At 43.9% G+C, this 14,476-nt stretch overlaps 1 protein-coding gene across 2 annotated transcripts in view; it reads left to right on the top strand.

The window, feature by feature from the left end:
* LOC144169203 (striated muscle preferentially expressed protein kinase-like) overlaps window positions 1–14,476 on the top strand; it is a 290,267-nt gene that overhangs the window by 50,561 nt on the left and 225,230 nt on the right. The window contains exon 10 of one of the 2 annotated variants that reach the window (XM_077698244.1): window positions 1,507–1,953. The exons of the other annotated variant lie outside the window; for it this stretch is intronic. Coding sequence (XP_077554370.1) covers window positions 1,507–1,722 — 216 coding nt within the window. The 3' untranslated portion in view covers window positions 1,723–1,953. Of the gene's footprint in view, window positions 1–1,506; window positions 1,954–14,476 lie in introns of those variants that run through there. 2 annotated transcript variants of the gene reach the window in all.

A 14,476-nucleotide genomic window follows, 5' to 3' on the forward strand; every position in this document is an offset into this window, starting at 1 on the left:
AGTCGATGACCATACCCCATTCGTTATAGCCACCTTTACATAGATAAAATCGTCGGGCTTTGGAAGTACGTCGGTTCTCTGCTTGTATCGCATTCCGAAGTGCGCAGTATTTTCAACCTCCGTCGTTAAGCTATGCTTTCGCATTTTAGAGAGCTAGGTAGTCCTACAACAAAAGGCCCTGAAAGCACCGTGAAAATCTTCCTTCCCTGTTGTAATCACAGCACACTAAATATGCATCAACGGACGCCTTGTTTCCGCTCTTCAAATCGGCGTGATATTTGATTCTTGTTCACGCTGTCCATTTGTACCATAATAAAACAACGCCTAAAATGTCACTCGTCCCACTTATATACCTTTCAAGAACGTAGGAATGATCGCAATCTTTATCCTCTCTCTTGAACAAGCCTTGCAATGATTAAAATAAATGCCTCTCTCATTGTATGCAACTTTGCAAAAGCCACAAGTCACTGTGCAGACAGGAATGAACATCTTAACCTCGCTTGTGACAAAGATGTTAAAGGGAGAAAAAACTAATTTATATTTTAAACAGAGTCACTGTAAAACATCGTTTACATCCCTGTAATGCTCCGGATTGTCTTTCTGGCTGAGAGCAAGTAAAAGTTTGCATATAAAATGTTTTGAAGAACCTTTACTTTAATTGGAAGTCCAACTTCCGTGATAACACCTAAACAACAAGGTATCTCCTGCTACCAGTGCTTGTACTCGATTGGTATGTGTAGACCGTAGCACTATAATCTACCAATGTTAACGAAGTGCAATTATATTTTATTCGCGCCCCCTACACGAGGCGACGCAAGTAGACTCAGGTCGCGTCGGGACGTAGTCCTCATGCGCACCCTATTCAAGCTAATATTCCACACCGATGGGCTTAGACGGATTACATAATAGGATTGGGGAGCCACAGCTATGTTCTTGTGGCACATCCGAAATCACATTGCTGGCGAGTAGCCGCTTACAAATCTTTTTTTAAACATCGGGATACGGCAGAAATTTCAAGTACCTTCCTCCACGCCATGCTGAGAAATTGACATATCACATACAGTAACAGAAAGAAGCCGTTCCTGAAAAAGTATGTTTATTACATCGCAACGAACCTCCATAAGTAGACATGTAGGGCACCGTAGAATAGTTCAAATGGCACGGGAAGTTTATGTTTATGGCGGTTTTTTTGTAAAACTCAAAGTACTTCGCTTGCTTTTCTGGAACCTTGTGCTTGTGGTTTTATGGTTCTGGCACCCTAAAGTACAGATACTGCAGTGTTCCTCAACTTGGTTATTGGTTTTAGCAGTAAAGCACTGAAAAAAATTGCTTCTATGACCCTGGCCATGTTAAGCACATGAAGACGTATACTTTCCAGTCAAGTAGCTGCACGGGTTTCTCCTTGTGCGTTGCACTCCTGTTTAACCCAATTAGTTCTTTAAGCACAAACATACTTCAGAGTCGGTATAATGTTCACCTCTGGTTTGGGTGTCTTGTTTTTTCCAGATCTTGTGGAGACGGTTTAAAGGACAGCAAGTGATTTCGGTCGGCTCTATTATAATTTCCCGTTCCCAGCGGTACTCAGTTATCCATGATGATGAAGGCACTCACAAGCTTGTCATCAAGGACGTGCAATACGAAGACAGCGATACCTATTCTTGTCTGATCACCTCAAATCCTGTGCCTGAGCTGGATATATTCCTTGACGTCGTTAGCACGTAGGTGACAAGTGCTGCCTGCGTTTCCTAGGAGTTAATATGCAAGGTAATGTTAGCAAATTTCGCCCTCCTGTTGATGACGGACGGATAACCTAAAAAGGATCCTGGAACTACCTTTCTGGAATGGCATTATACACAGATGAAAATTAAGTAGTGGCACCCCAGCAACGCTTACCAACTTCGAACTCACTCCAGGACGTACTTCGGAATAAAAAAAAATGTCGTTCCCTCTGAATTGTTGGTATGTGCATGGCCGCTCGATGGAAACAAGGCACCGCCAGCCGAATGCGCTTCTCCGTCGCTGACGGCGATAGTTTTCTTTTCCGCCACAGCGTCGGCCCGGTCGGTGGTCATCGGTGGAAAAACGCAGCGGCGGCCGCCCGTGGAAGCTGCTTCGAAGCGCCGCTACCCGCGTAGACGAACCGTCGTAATTGATTACATCGTAATTTTCCTAATTATGCGGTGAGTCGTGAGCGTTGCAAAATGACCGATACTTCAAAAGTAGTTACGGAGTCAGTTTTTAAGTGCTATTGGTCAGAGCGCTTCAATTCTTTTCCTCGCAGCGCGACTGAGCAGAACGCGGCAGATTAAAGACGTCCTGTCCCGCTCGAGGCGTCTCATTTCTTCAGCATTTTTCAAGGATTGCAAATGGGATGTTTGGCGCGTCAAGGTGTTCTTTTGATGAGCACTGTGTTGAACCATTCCTCTGTTGATATTTGAACACTGCGTGATCATCAAAAAACGAACAGGGAGGACAACAGCCTCTTTGTTACTTGCGATGTAGTAAAACAGAAAAATGTTTGATTCTGTGACGTGCCGGCAACTTTTTACAGCGCGTTGTACAATTGTGACCACATTTTTCTCCTGCTTCCTTTGTTCGCGTTTTTAAAAATTTTGCTAATAGCCCTTGAGATTTTTTTGTGATTTCATTTCTCCGGTTGATTACCAGAAATGAAGAATCATGATGTTTTATTGGCTTTAACGTGCGGCAAATTATTAAGTGGTAAAAATTTGGCAACATTTAGAAGGAAATCTGTGCTTGCTATATTTTTCGATACGACAATGCCTCTTAAACCACTTCCGGATCCATTCAGACGGTTTATTTATCGTGTGCCGCATTGTCTTTATACCTAGCGCACTTGTAAAAAAATAGTCAACCGTCCAATGAAAGTTTTAGTGTAGCACAGATTTCAAGCTCTTCGCCAGAGGGTTCACGACTGGATCTTAGAAGCAGTAGAGCTTTGTGGGGCAGCATAGGAGGAGGGAGTGGAGAAGATAGAGGGTAAGAGGAGGAGGTGGAAAACTTTACTTAACAGGTGAGTTGGTGGGGAAGGCGTTCTGGTTACATCACCAGTCCAGTTACATCACCATTCCTTAGGAACACCTTAGCTAATCTAAGGCTGGCTGTTGGTTCCTGCTTCTGGCACACTACTTAAGCTGGCCGTCTTCCAGGCGTAAACAGACGGCGTCACAAAAAGTCTGCAAATTTTCTCTCGCTGTTGTACATGCGGGGATTCTGGAAATATATCCATAGATATGCGTACTAGTTTGCACAGCCCGACAGCTAGCCCATGTGGCTAGCTAAGCCTCCGGTTGTGAAGTACACAGAAACTGACACTACCCGTCGTTGTATATGTATATATATATATATATATATATATATATATATATATATATATATATATATATATATATATATATATATATATATATATATATATATATATATATATATATATATATATATATATATATATATATATATATATATATATATATATATATATATATATATATATATATATATATATATATATATATAGTCGTGAAGTAGAGTCCTTAGTTGCTGCCGGAATACGCACAACGTAGAAGTACGCTCTTCAGAGACTTTATTTCCAACGTTTCGACCTGAGACAGGTCTTCCTCAGGCATCATATATATATATATATCATATATATATACATATATATAGACTGAAAAGATAAAAACTCACACAGAGCGCGAAAAAAATAAGGTTAGTAGAGACAGAGACAAACGAGAAAGACTTAGAAAATAAAAATAAGTTTACTGACGTTTCAGGGAGAGGACTCCCTTTGGCACTCTGAAGAAAGGGAGTCCTCTCCCTGAAACGTCAGTAAACTTATTTTTATTTTCTAAGTCTTTCTCGTTTGTCTCTGTCTCTACTAACCTTATACATATATATATATATATATAAATATATATATATATATTTATTAGGTGTTTAGGTGTTTATTAGGAGAGGATAGAGGCGTCCCAAATGACTGCTGTCGTGTAGACAACGAGGAACGCAGCCGCAGCGATTGTCGAGGAGCAGCTAGCTGTCCGAGATTGTAGCGCGTTCTCAGCGTGGTCAGTATTGTATAATTGTCACCTTCCCAATCCGTGTAAGCTACATACGTACTAAGTGCATATGGTCTCCTAGCAACCTTCGCAGTGCGTAGTAACATATTCCAAGTTGGCGAATCTGGTGCCCTAGAACATACACGGCACCTTTTCCAGATGGTATGGACACTAACAAATTGTTCGTCAAAACCATTTATAATATAAGCTCATTAAACAAGCCGCTAGCAAGGTATAGAAGAAATTGCGACAACATATTTCGGGACAACGAAGTGCCTCCTCAGCCCTTATTCCTACAGCACTGCGTAGCAAATGAACGTTTTCCTGTCCCCCATGGTACCCACTTCGTCGCATCGTACCCACGGCTGTCCCCACACAAAACGCAACGAGCACAAAAGAACACTCGAGAGTGTGCGCAACAAGCGCTATGGTGCGAGCACCGACTGATAAAAGTTTTAAAGAAACAAGCCTGGTTAAACCGCCCACTAAACAACAAAAAAAAACAAGAGGAAGATTTGCATTTATGTTCCAATATCAGTTCTTTACGTGAGATCAGTAAAAGGGTACTTCGGTGTAACTTAGAAATGGTCAAATACTTGAAAGTTACGTAATGGTGCTGCCGCCGCGCAACAGCTAATCTTGAATTCTTCGTTATCAATTGGAGGAACTAGTTAATAATTTTTAACGTAGATTTATTTTCAAATAAAGTAAACATGCGATCTTGTTTCTAAGACACTCCCTTTGGATAGGCGCACGTCTATGCTATTGAATTGAAGCATCCACACAAACCAAACCAAGTGTTAGCAAATTGAGCTAAATAAAGGCAGCTAACGGTAACAAGAAGGCTGCCGGAGGCTAAAGTGGCCTACGTTCACAGGGAAAAACTAGCGTACGCTTTGGTATCCACACAACTTTTAAATAATGACATTTCCCACGGCCCCACAATTTACACTAGTAGGTTCCTTGACCAAGAAGTGGCGTAGCGACTACTAAACAGGCGGAAAACTTTGCTGTGAACATTGCTAAGAATCTTACTCGTTTAAGTAGTACAGCACCTTTGCAAGCATCTGGATTAGTTGTGAGTTCCCTGCCTTTTTTCTAGAGACAATGCTGCCATAACAGGGATTGCAAAAACTTTGTTCCACTTTCTTTTCACAGTAAAGATCCGTGATGCACTGACGTTCTTTCTGAGATTAACGAAGAGCTTTGATTTTGGAAAAAATACAAAATCTGCGGAATTTTACAACAAAATGTGATGGTTTTAGGATATTTTTACTGTTGTAAGCCACCGAAAAGGAGTAGGGCATAACGTAGGTGGCGTGACATCTGAGATGACATGCCTTTGGGATTATTTGAGCGGTGCTTATAACAGGTGGCTAGATCATTACCAGTGACTTAAACGCAAAACGTGAATTAACACCCAACGGCGTCCACAGCAAACTTGACAGACGAGGTTTAACACTATTTTGCTGGAATTAAAAAAGCTAAACTTCGAAACAAAACTCTAGGGTGACATTTGCTATGGTGATATTTGCGTTATTTTGCCACTTCACTAAACTGTTTTTTTATTACACTTAGCTTTTGTTTGCTTCATTCCAAACCCAATTTTTATAGTTATAAAAATACCTCATTCGCTCCATAACAAAGAATGCCATCTGTGCCGCCCCTCTCTGTCTTAGAATTAAATACCCTATCCTCTACAACCTCTTTTTCAGCGTGTTTCACATAGTACGTACTTGTCACGACCCGTTTCTCAAATTTAAATTCGTTATACAGAAACATTTTATACTAAAAGTGTGTTTCTCTGCAGAAATGTGTGTTTCTCATGCTTTTGCTAAACGGAGGCGGGAAAAAACCAAAAATCATTGGTTTCTGCGTGAGGCTTTTGAACTCTACGAACTCACCTCTTGTTGCCACACTAAGTAGTATAAACGAAGCAGTCACATGAATTCTTTCATAGCACTTAGAAAAATGGTTATTTTAGAAAATAATACGACAAGCGTCAAGGAAGGCAGGCGTCGCTCGGGATAGGCTTCCTGCATTGTCTCGACTTAATCGGCGACCCTTTTCTAGAATTCAAATTCGGGGCTGCGGATGTCAGGGTATAAGTGTTCCTCACACGAAAACTATGAGGCGGGTGCACACGAATATTGAGAGACAGGAGCGCGGTGCTGGGCGCAGCCGTGCCGGATCAGGTGGAGATGCGCTCCTTTCGGACACAAACTCCGAACCCAGGACGGATGCATAGCTGTGTAGGTGAGGGGGTGCTGTAGAAGAAGAAAATAAGTAGAGATGCCAGTTGGTGAACATACATTGTTGATATTTAGGTGCGTACTAAATCAGGAACTCGGCTGGGGGAAGGTAAGGGCATGCGGCGGTGAGTCTGTGTAAACGTAGACTCTACCGGTGTCTGGCACAGACTTGCAAGAGTGCTCTTTAGAACACACGATTAACCTTGTCTCCACATCGGCAGTTGCGTTGAGGTGATGTTCTATACCAGCTTTGATGAGAGTACGGTTTCAGAATACAACGGTAACTCCGGTCCCATCTTTCTGGCTGGCGTTCGTGTAGTAAAGTTCTATTTGCATATCAGTCTTGTCGATCTCCCTCACGGTGGCCTTAATTTCATTTTGAAAGCCTGTATGCGCGTTAAGGGATAGTGGAGCTGGGCATATTTTACCGTGTATGTCAGCCTTAAGTTGCTCATCGGTGCTTCTCTCCTTGGCTGGTGTCGTATCCTAGGTTGTGAAGGTTGCTTATGTCCGGTGTCATGTTTCGCAGTCGTTCCAGTTTACTGAATTTTTGCGCGTTAAGCCGTTCTTCCAAAGAATGTGTGGTGCAGGTGTCATACAGTGCCTTGTTTAAGTATAGGTAATTCTCTTGAGTGCGATTTCATGGGCCGTTCTTAAGATACTCGTATGGTCTTAAGCTGGCATGGAGGCTCATTTGCATTAAGCTGGCATTGAGCATCGTGCTCCGTTGTTATCCCTGTTTAAGTTTGCGCCTAAATTTCAACAAAGTCGAAAAACAGTACCAGAAAACAAGAAAATGTTCAGGGACTTACGAACGGAATCCCATAGGCACAAGCTGAAAGGCAAGTGACGCCCAGAAGATTCCGCAACCAGAAAGTTCAAAAGGCTACTTGAAAACGCGAAGCAAAGAAGAACACAAAAATCGGAGGAATAATCATAATTTTGCGGACAGACTTTAGGGGATTAGAAATACTCAGTACTAAGCCGTTTAAAAATATCCTGAAAATTCTTGTACTGTGCTCAGCATGCACAGGACAACCCATTTGGCCGTAAATGCAGTTCCCATTTAAACTGAATGTAATAACACGAAGATAACTTCATTTCCACAAGGAACAGTGAGACTAGAGCTCCCGGTATAGTCGACATGGCAATCTCCGCCTTAGATCAGTGCTATTTGCGATTCTGCACTCGACCCGGCCGGATTCCTTTACCATGAAGTCGTGTTATATTAAAAATGTGTTAATTTCGGGATTGGTTCTGTGTGCACGTCCAAATGGTGCGATAAATGGTGGAGTAGTCCCGGCAGTTTGCACATTCAGGGTATCTGGTCGATGCCGTAATCGTTGTGTTACTGGTAAACTTGGTAGCAAATAATTTCTAATCTGCTTTAGTACAGCGAATTGCCGGGGCGTGAATGGTTTGTTTGGTGTTTGGTGCTTGTCTGTTTTGACCGGCCGTCAGTAGCGGATGTGTGGTATCTATTTGTCCTTGATTTCCTGGCTGCGCCACACGTGCCCTTGAGTGGGGCACTGCGCTCTCAGGCAGGCTGTGGTTTAACGTTTGGTGCTCCCGCATTTCCTTGAGTGCCCTCGTGGCCAGGTACCCAGGTCTCCTTCTAGCACTTTTGGCTTCTATAGAGAACCTTGGTAAGTAGGTTGCCACAACAGCAGCCTTGTGTGCAGAGCAGAAGAGCTGAACCGGCCTAGTGCCAGAATACAAACATAATTATTGTGATGGGTGCCCCATCAGAGGTGATCGCGAAGTCGCGTTTATATTGCAGGCGTGCGTTGAGGAGAGCGGTCACTGTGAAGAAGCTAGCGCGTAACTTCCAACCCGTCTGCCGGTCGGGGCAATTACCAACAAAAGACATAGTAGCAGAAACAACGAATGTAACTCCAACACGATGGAATAGACGTGGTACCTGATTATTGCTCGCGTTTGCCTTCAAACCTCGCAAGGGGTATTTTGATTGAACAAACATATACGTCGTGTTTGTTTGCTTAGCGTCATTTTTCCAGGAGCAAAAAGGTATCAAAATAGGTCGCGAGTCACCGAAAACAACCCAGAGTGACCGAAAACATTCCAGATGCTTTTACTATAGACCTCTGGCTTTCGTTGGGTGCAGGATCTTCTAGCTTCAATCTGCGGGGAAATATTTTAGGTTAGCTACTGCAACCGTTATATTTCCGAGAACAAAAAATAGGACAGATACTGAGTGTAGCTACGCTGTCGCTAAAAAGGTGTCGATTGCATCTTTCGAAGAGTGAGTTCCAAAACTGCTTGGAAAGTTTTCCGATATTGTCTTAGAAATCGTTGCTGAGCTTCGGAATTCTGTAGGGTCTTCTCAGGTGTTTGTGCGGTTACAGCCTTTGTTGTCGCCTTTTCTTTGCAGCTACAGGTGCGCAAGTTTCAAATTCACATCCTGTTGTTCTTGTTCTCTGCAAATCTTCTGTGGGGCTATGTATGTTGACGCCGTCAATAATTTGCGCACTTAGCTATCGATGTTCACTGTTTCATTGACGGTGCCCTTTGCGCTTTTATAGATGTGCTGAAGTCTACCCAGATCTGCGATTGTAGTAGTTTTTTGCTTTTTCTTTTCTTACGGTGGTCGTGGGTAAGGTTGCGGCCATAGAATGATCATAGCTTGTCTTTTTCTAGGTTCATTCCTTTAGTGTTTGTGACAAATTCGGTTAGGGAGAGGTATGGGCTTAACGTCTCTGGGTATACTATTTCCTATTCGATCAGTGTAGGTGATATACCGGATGGCAGTCAAGTCTATTTGATGTATGTCTTTGCAAAGATTTCTGTTGGTGAATTTACGCATCATAGCCTGCGAGCGGGGCATAGAAGTGGGCGGGGCACTGAAGTCACCAATATTTATAAGGCGTTCATCTTTAAGAGGTTCGGCCTGGCTGGGAAAAGTGGCGAAATTAGGTCGGGGCCATAGGTAGCTGTATTCGCTAGCACGAGAATGGCGTATGTGATTCCCTTGTGCTCACGTCCGATAATCTCTAGAATGGCGTGATCCGCTGTTTCGAAGCCGGTGTTGTGCTGGACTCCTTGTAATGGTGGGTTTAAGTAACGTTGCTATCGGAGAATTTCGGGTTAGCGCTGGTTGGGTGTAAGTGGCACTTCCCGCAAGCTTTCCAATTTCACCCGTTTCTTGTAGTGAAAAATGTAGGGTTTCTTTACTGTCTCCGTTTTGCAATGTATATCTGCGGGTTATGTATTTTTTTCTGTTTGCTCCATCTCAAGTTCGTCAGCCAGTTTACTTCCTGGCTGAACCGTTCCGGCATAGCGCCCGTAGGAAAGTGCCTGGTTTCGCTCCTATAGGTTGTGTTCACTGGCGTTGCGCGCATGCCGGCAACCATGTGCGTGCGCCAGCATGCCAGCCCCTCCCCGCCCCCGTTGCTACACCTACGTTTTACCCTCGGCCACTTGCAGAGAGATGTGGCTAGTCTCCCAGCTAACAATGCACTCACTGCGTAGCTATCGTTGTATCTCCATCGGCGTATGGGTGAACGGTCACAGTTTCTTCGGAAACATTATTTGGCTTGTGTACTGAACGACTCTGCGTGTGCAAGTTGCGGCCGCACCAGCGTTGATATCCGTGTTCGCAGGAAACTGCTCTGTAGAGTAGGCATTTCGCGCGCCATGCAGCTTTCTTTTGCACCCATGGCTACGGTGCTGATGCAGAGTACTCAAAGGTAAGTAGAGCATCACCAAACAATGTCACTACGGTTATTCATATCTGTTGGCGTCACGGCCGCAAACCCTGTATTATTAGCGCAGGCGACGGTCAAAGGCCCAGCTTTTTTTTGCGAGATTCAGGCGCATGCGCGGATACGGCAGCTGCTTTAATGGCGGTTTTCACTGTTGCGAAGTGGAGAAACCACCCGCTAATGTTTTATGTGAATACCATCTATTTGTGCTCCCCGGCGATGGGATTGTGGCCTGTGAGGCTGGGATTGTTACACTCGACTGCAAGGAGTTTGTGATCCTCGTTCTCATATCGACCATATTTCTGGTTGCTAGTCGAAATATCCGCAATCTTAGCCTAAATCTTCTCGCAGGCTGAGTCAAAGCGTTAAATCAGATAGCGGCTGATTTGCTACTGATCTTCTCTTTTATTGTCCGTCTGTTGAGTTTTTCTGCGGCTTTCCTCTAGAAGAGGGGAGAGGTGGGCCATGGAGGAATAAATCTGCATCACAATTGATTTCGGCATCTTCCGCCTCTGTTAGGTCGTTTTCGTTTCTAAGTGGTTTATTTCCTGTTGGCTTGCACCTTGGCAAGTACTTTATATGTATATTTCTTCAATGAGTGCAGAACTTTCGCGGACTGTTGTCAAACCACTAACATCTCTGAGACGTCCCAAAAAGATCCGAACGTCTATGTCGCAGCAGTATCTCGATTAGATATCCAACCAACATGCAATATTTTTATGATAATTTTTGGATTTTGAGATAAGGTTGCTGGTACCTTAATGTTGCACGTTCTTTCAACTTTGCTAAAGACGTACTCTCGATGTTGCTGCTGCTTCATTTGTGGATGGTATTTAGACATATTTTGCTGACGTTGTTCAGATGTTTCTTGTATGTCCGTTTTTCACTTCGTACATGTCCATCGCAGTTACATTTATTTTAGCCATATCTGCTATACTTTATTTTCGAACTCTCCGCAGGCGTATTGTTTTGAATTTCCCGAAGGGTTTTGTATGTGTTTTGTATGGGTTTTGTACCGAGGGTATTTGTGCAAGTTTTGTAATACACCAATATTTTTTTACGGAAATATAAATGCGCAGGACGTAATAAATAAATTAGACTCAACATATGCCTGAACAAAATTTGATGCTCATAGCAGTTTTTATTCAGTGAAAACACCATTTTACTTGGTCGTTCTACCTTCGTAATGAAAATACAAATGGTGACCTGACAAAGCGCTGGCGACACTCTTCTGCCACATAAGTTAACAACTAAATTTTCCCAGCTTGTACCAATGGTGAAAGGCTGGAGGAACAGGAGAGCTGGCAGGCTCTCCCCCGATCACTTTCCTCACCGCACGGACATCTTACCCCGCAACGACGGAAGAGGCGGCAATAGCACTGGCCCGCATCACCAGGCTGCCACCATACATTAAAATCACTTATTTGAAGACGGCCATTCAAATCTGCATTCGTGGCAGTGTTTTGGCTATTAAGTCCCCATACTCAACCACTCGACATCGTCTGGACCCCGGCCCCCACTGGGGTGTTAGGCAACGAGGCGGCCCACAAAGCAGCACGAGAACTAAGCAGCCGTGCTGGGCTCGCTCCTGCTCTCTAACGCAGTGCTCGGTCGGCACGCGATCGTCTGCGCTCAAGAAGCCACGAAGCATTATCGCCTCTTTCGCCACCGTTTTCCCACTGGCCACACATTCCTCACCAACGCTCAGAAGCGCCTATGGCGACTCATTCAGACCAACTCCCTCGCCCGTCGATCCCTCCTCCGCAAGACCTACTCCTCTGAGTTTCCTGCGCCAAACTGTCCCCTCTGTGACTCCCTGGACGCAAAAATCTACGGCATGTGGGCCTGCCCTCTTAGCCCATTCCACCCCATCTCCAGCGTCGAGCAGTGGGAGGACGCGCTCGGCTGCTCGCAACCGGGGCGCAGTTACATCTGGGTCACCGAGCCGCCACTGCCGCCGGCAGCCTTCGGCCGTCCGCCACCACGCGTTCCTACTCAACTTGCTTGGAAAATAAACTGATTTCTCTCTATTTCTCTCTCCCTTCGTCGGAGACCCCGCTGCCGCACCATTCATGGATTTCCTGACTTGCTCCTGAAAGCTCTCGATTAGTGGCCGGCCGGGATCGTTTCGTGTGTTGGCTAAACTTTTATACTTTGTTTTTGTAACCAAGCCACGCGTCATTTTGACTTGTATGAAAAGAAATTGAGCTATTTGCGTGTTTTGATTCATATTTTCGTGTTAGCGTTATATTCGCCGCGTATTGTACAAAGAGAACAGCGGCAGGTTCTCATACCATGCACTGTTCTTTACTCCTTTGCCCCCGTCTGAATTCGCACAGTTTATTAACTTGTGTAATATCCTGCAAATGACCTAAAGTTCGAATCCACCCTGTTGAGCCAGTCTGGCTTGCAAAACCAGTTAAATTTTATTCAAGCATGATTTTCTGAGGACTGACCGTAATAAAAGAAACACCAATCCCCATTTAAACAATCTTTGAATGCCCGGAAGTTAAGTACAGTATGGGTTTCTTTGGGCGCAGGAAGCAGGACCGACACTCACGGTTTTATATTCGAAATAGCCGCAAGCCCAAACACTGCATTCAATTTTCGTTTGGTAGCTCAAATGTAAAGCTAAGTCCGCAGCCACATAGAACTCCTGTAACTTTTTGCGTTAAACAGTATGGCCCCAGACAATGAGTACTATATAAGTCTCAGGCAAGGGCGTTTAGCGGAGACTGTCACCCTACAGGCGAGGGCCATATCACCGACAATAAGGCCAGCTGGGCAGCAGCAGTCTGCCAGCACCAGGTCAAAACCCACATCGTAAACATCTGTTTCGCAGCTTGAGCAAAAACTATGAGCATACCTTAATTCGTATAGTTCCCACCCGTGCCTGATATGACAATTGTTATTCGTGCCAGCCGCAACAACTTCAACCGAAGTGGGCCTATCAGACGACATCGCTTTGCTCAGCACATAGATCAACTACGCCCATCTGTGTAAGGTGTTTATAGCTATAGAAAATGCCAACCGACGACAATTCGCATAGCCATTCCATAAATGCTTGCGCGCTATAATTTTGGGGGTCCCGAACTGTAAAAAAATGATCCAGCTTGTTTCAGTACATTTCCGAAGGTAAGAAAATTACACTGAAAATTGTATGTGACAACTGCAGCTGTATACGTGTTTGAACGGCACCACCATCCAGCTTGCAAGCGTTGCTGAGGCGAACTTCAGAGTACATCAACCGATACCTATATTTGATTCTCATTAAGGCGAATGCGTTCCCGACGAGTACAGCCCAACCCAACAAATTTATTTTTGACACTACAGCTGCTGTTCTTCCTTATGGCGATAGTATAACTTTCCTCTATTGTCAATTCTTTTACGCGTCAATAAAAGGTCACGGGTGGCATTTGGAAAGGAAGAGAAGCATCAAGCGTTTATTGCGTGTTTACTGCTGAGGAAAATACGGGAAGGTCTCCTATGTCCACTGATAGAACTCTATCTACGTCCACCCCTCCCATTACGTAAGTAATCATTTTAGGACGTTTACGGATGGGCCATTGCTTGAATTACTTCGAGGGTGGTATGACAACAAACATAATCTACAATGTGGGCAATATAACCTAAACACAGTGATATGAATCAAAGAATGTTAGCATTAGCAAAGAATGTTACCCAGACTTGTTTCATTCCGCTGTGTGCAACATCATCACCTAGATTTGTCTATTGTCTGTAGCGATACAATGGTTCCTGCCAATCCCACTTGTTTTGCTGTTTTGCTTCTATTGTATTTATTTTTTTTATGAGTCTTGCCAGGAACGCCAGAACTGACACGAAATTGCAACTGACCTCCTGTATTACTCCTTACAACATGTATACCTTAGCTACGTTTCTCACGTTGTAAAAGAATGATTACAACCTTATTTACTGTTTTACGTTTGTTTTAGAGGTGATATGTACTCGCAATGTGTTCGTTGTACTGCATTTTTCTTATTTCTTGTTATGTAATCACCCACTCCCCTCTTCAATGCAATTGCCTTGAGGGTATTCCAAATAAATAAATAAATAAATAAATAGACGACGTGGCCAAGCCGTCCATTGGAATTTTTGTTTGTGCTCCTCCCTTTTTCTTGCACGTGGCACCGCTCGGGCTTGACGGTGCCAATTCCGCTATCAGTCTTTTAGTTTGTGGAGGGCCTCTTGGGTTCCTTGAAGGCAAGTTCATCAAATTAAAAAAAATCATCATTTTTTTTTTCGGAAGCTTTAAGGTATCCGTTTTCAGCAATCCCAAAATGAGATTCCGCGTTCAGTGTCCGTTGCTGCGCTAATGGTACCTTGTTCACTTGTTGCACAAACAAGTAATAAAACAAGTATCGAAACGTTAAAGAAAATACAAAGCTAGCATATCGGCTACACG

This window comes from Haemaphysalis longicornis, unplaced genomic scaffold, assembly GCF_048455015.1.
Source record: "Haemaphysalis longicornis isolate Haplotype H1 unplaced genomic scaffold, Haemaphysalis longicornis Haplotype H1 scaffold_2, whole genome shotgun sequence".
NCBI classification, from domain to species: domain Eukaryota; kingdom Metazoa; phylum Arthropoda; class Arachnida; order Ixodida; family Ixodidae; genus Haemaphysalis; species Haemaphysalis longicornis.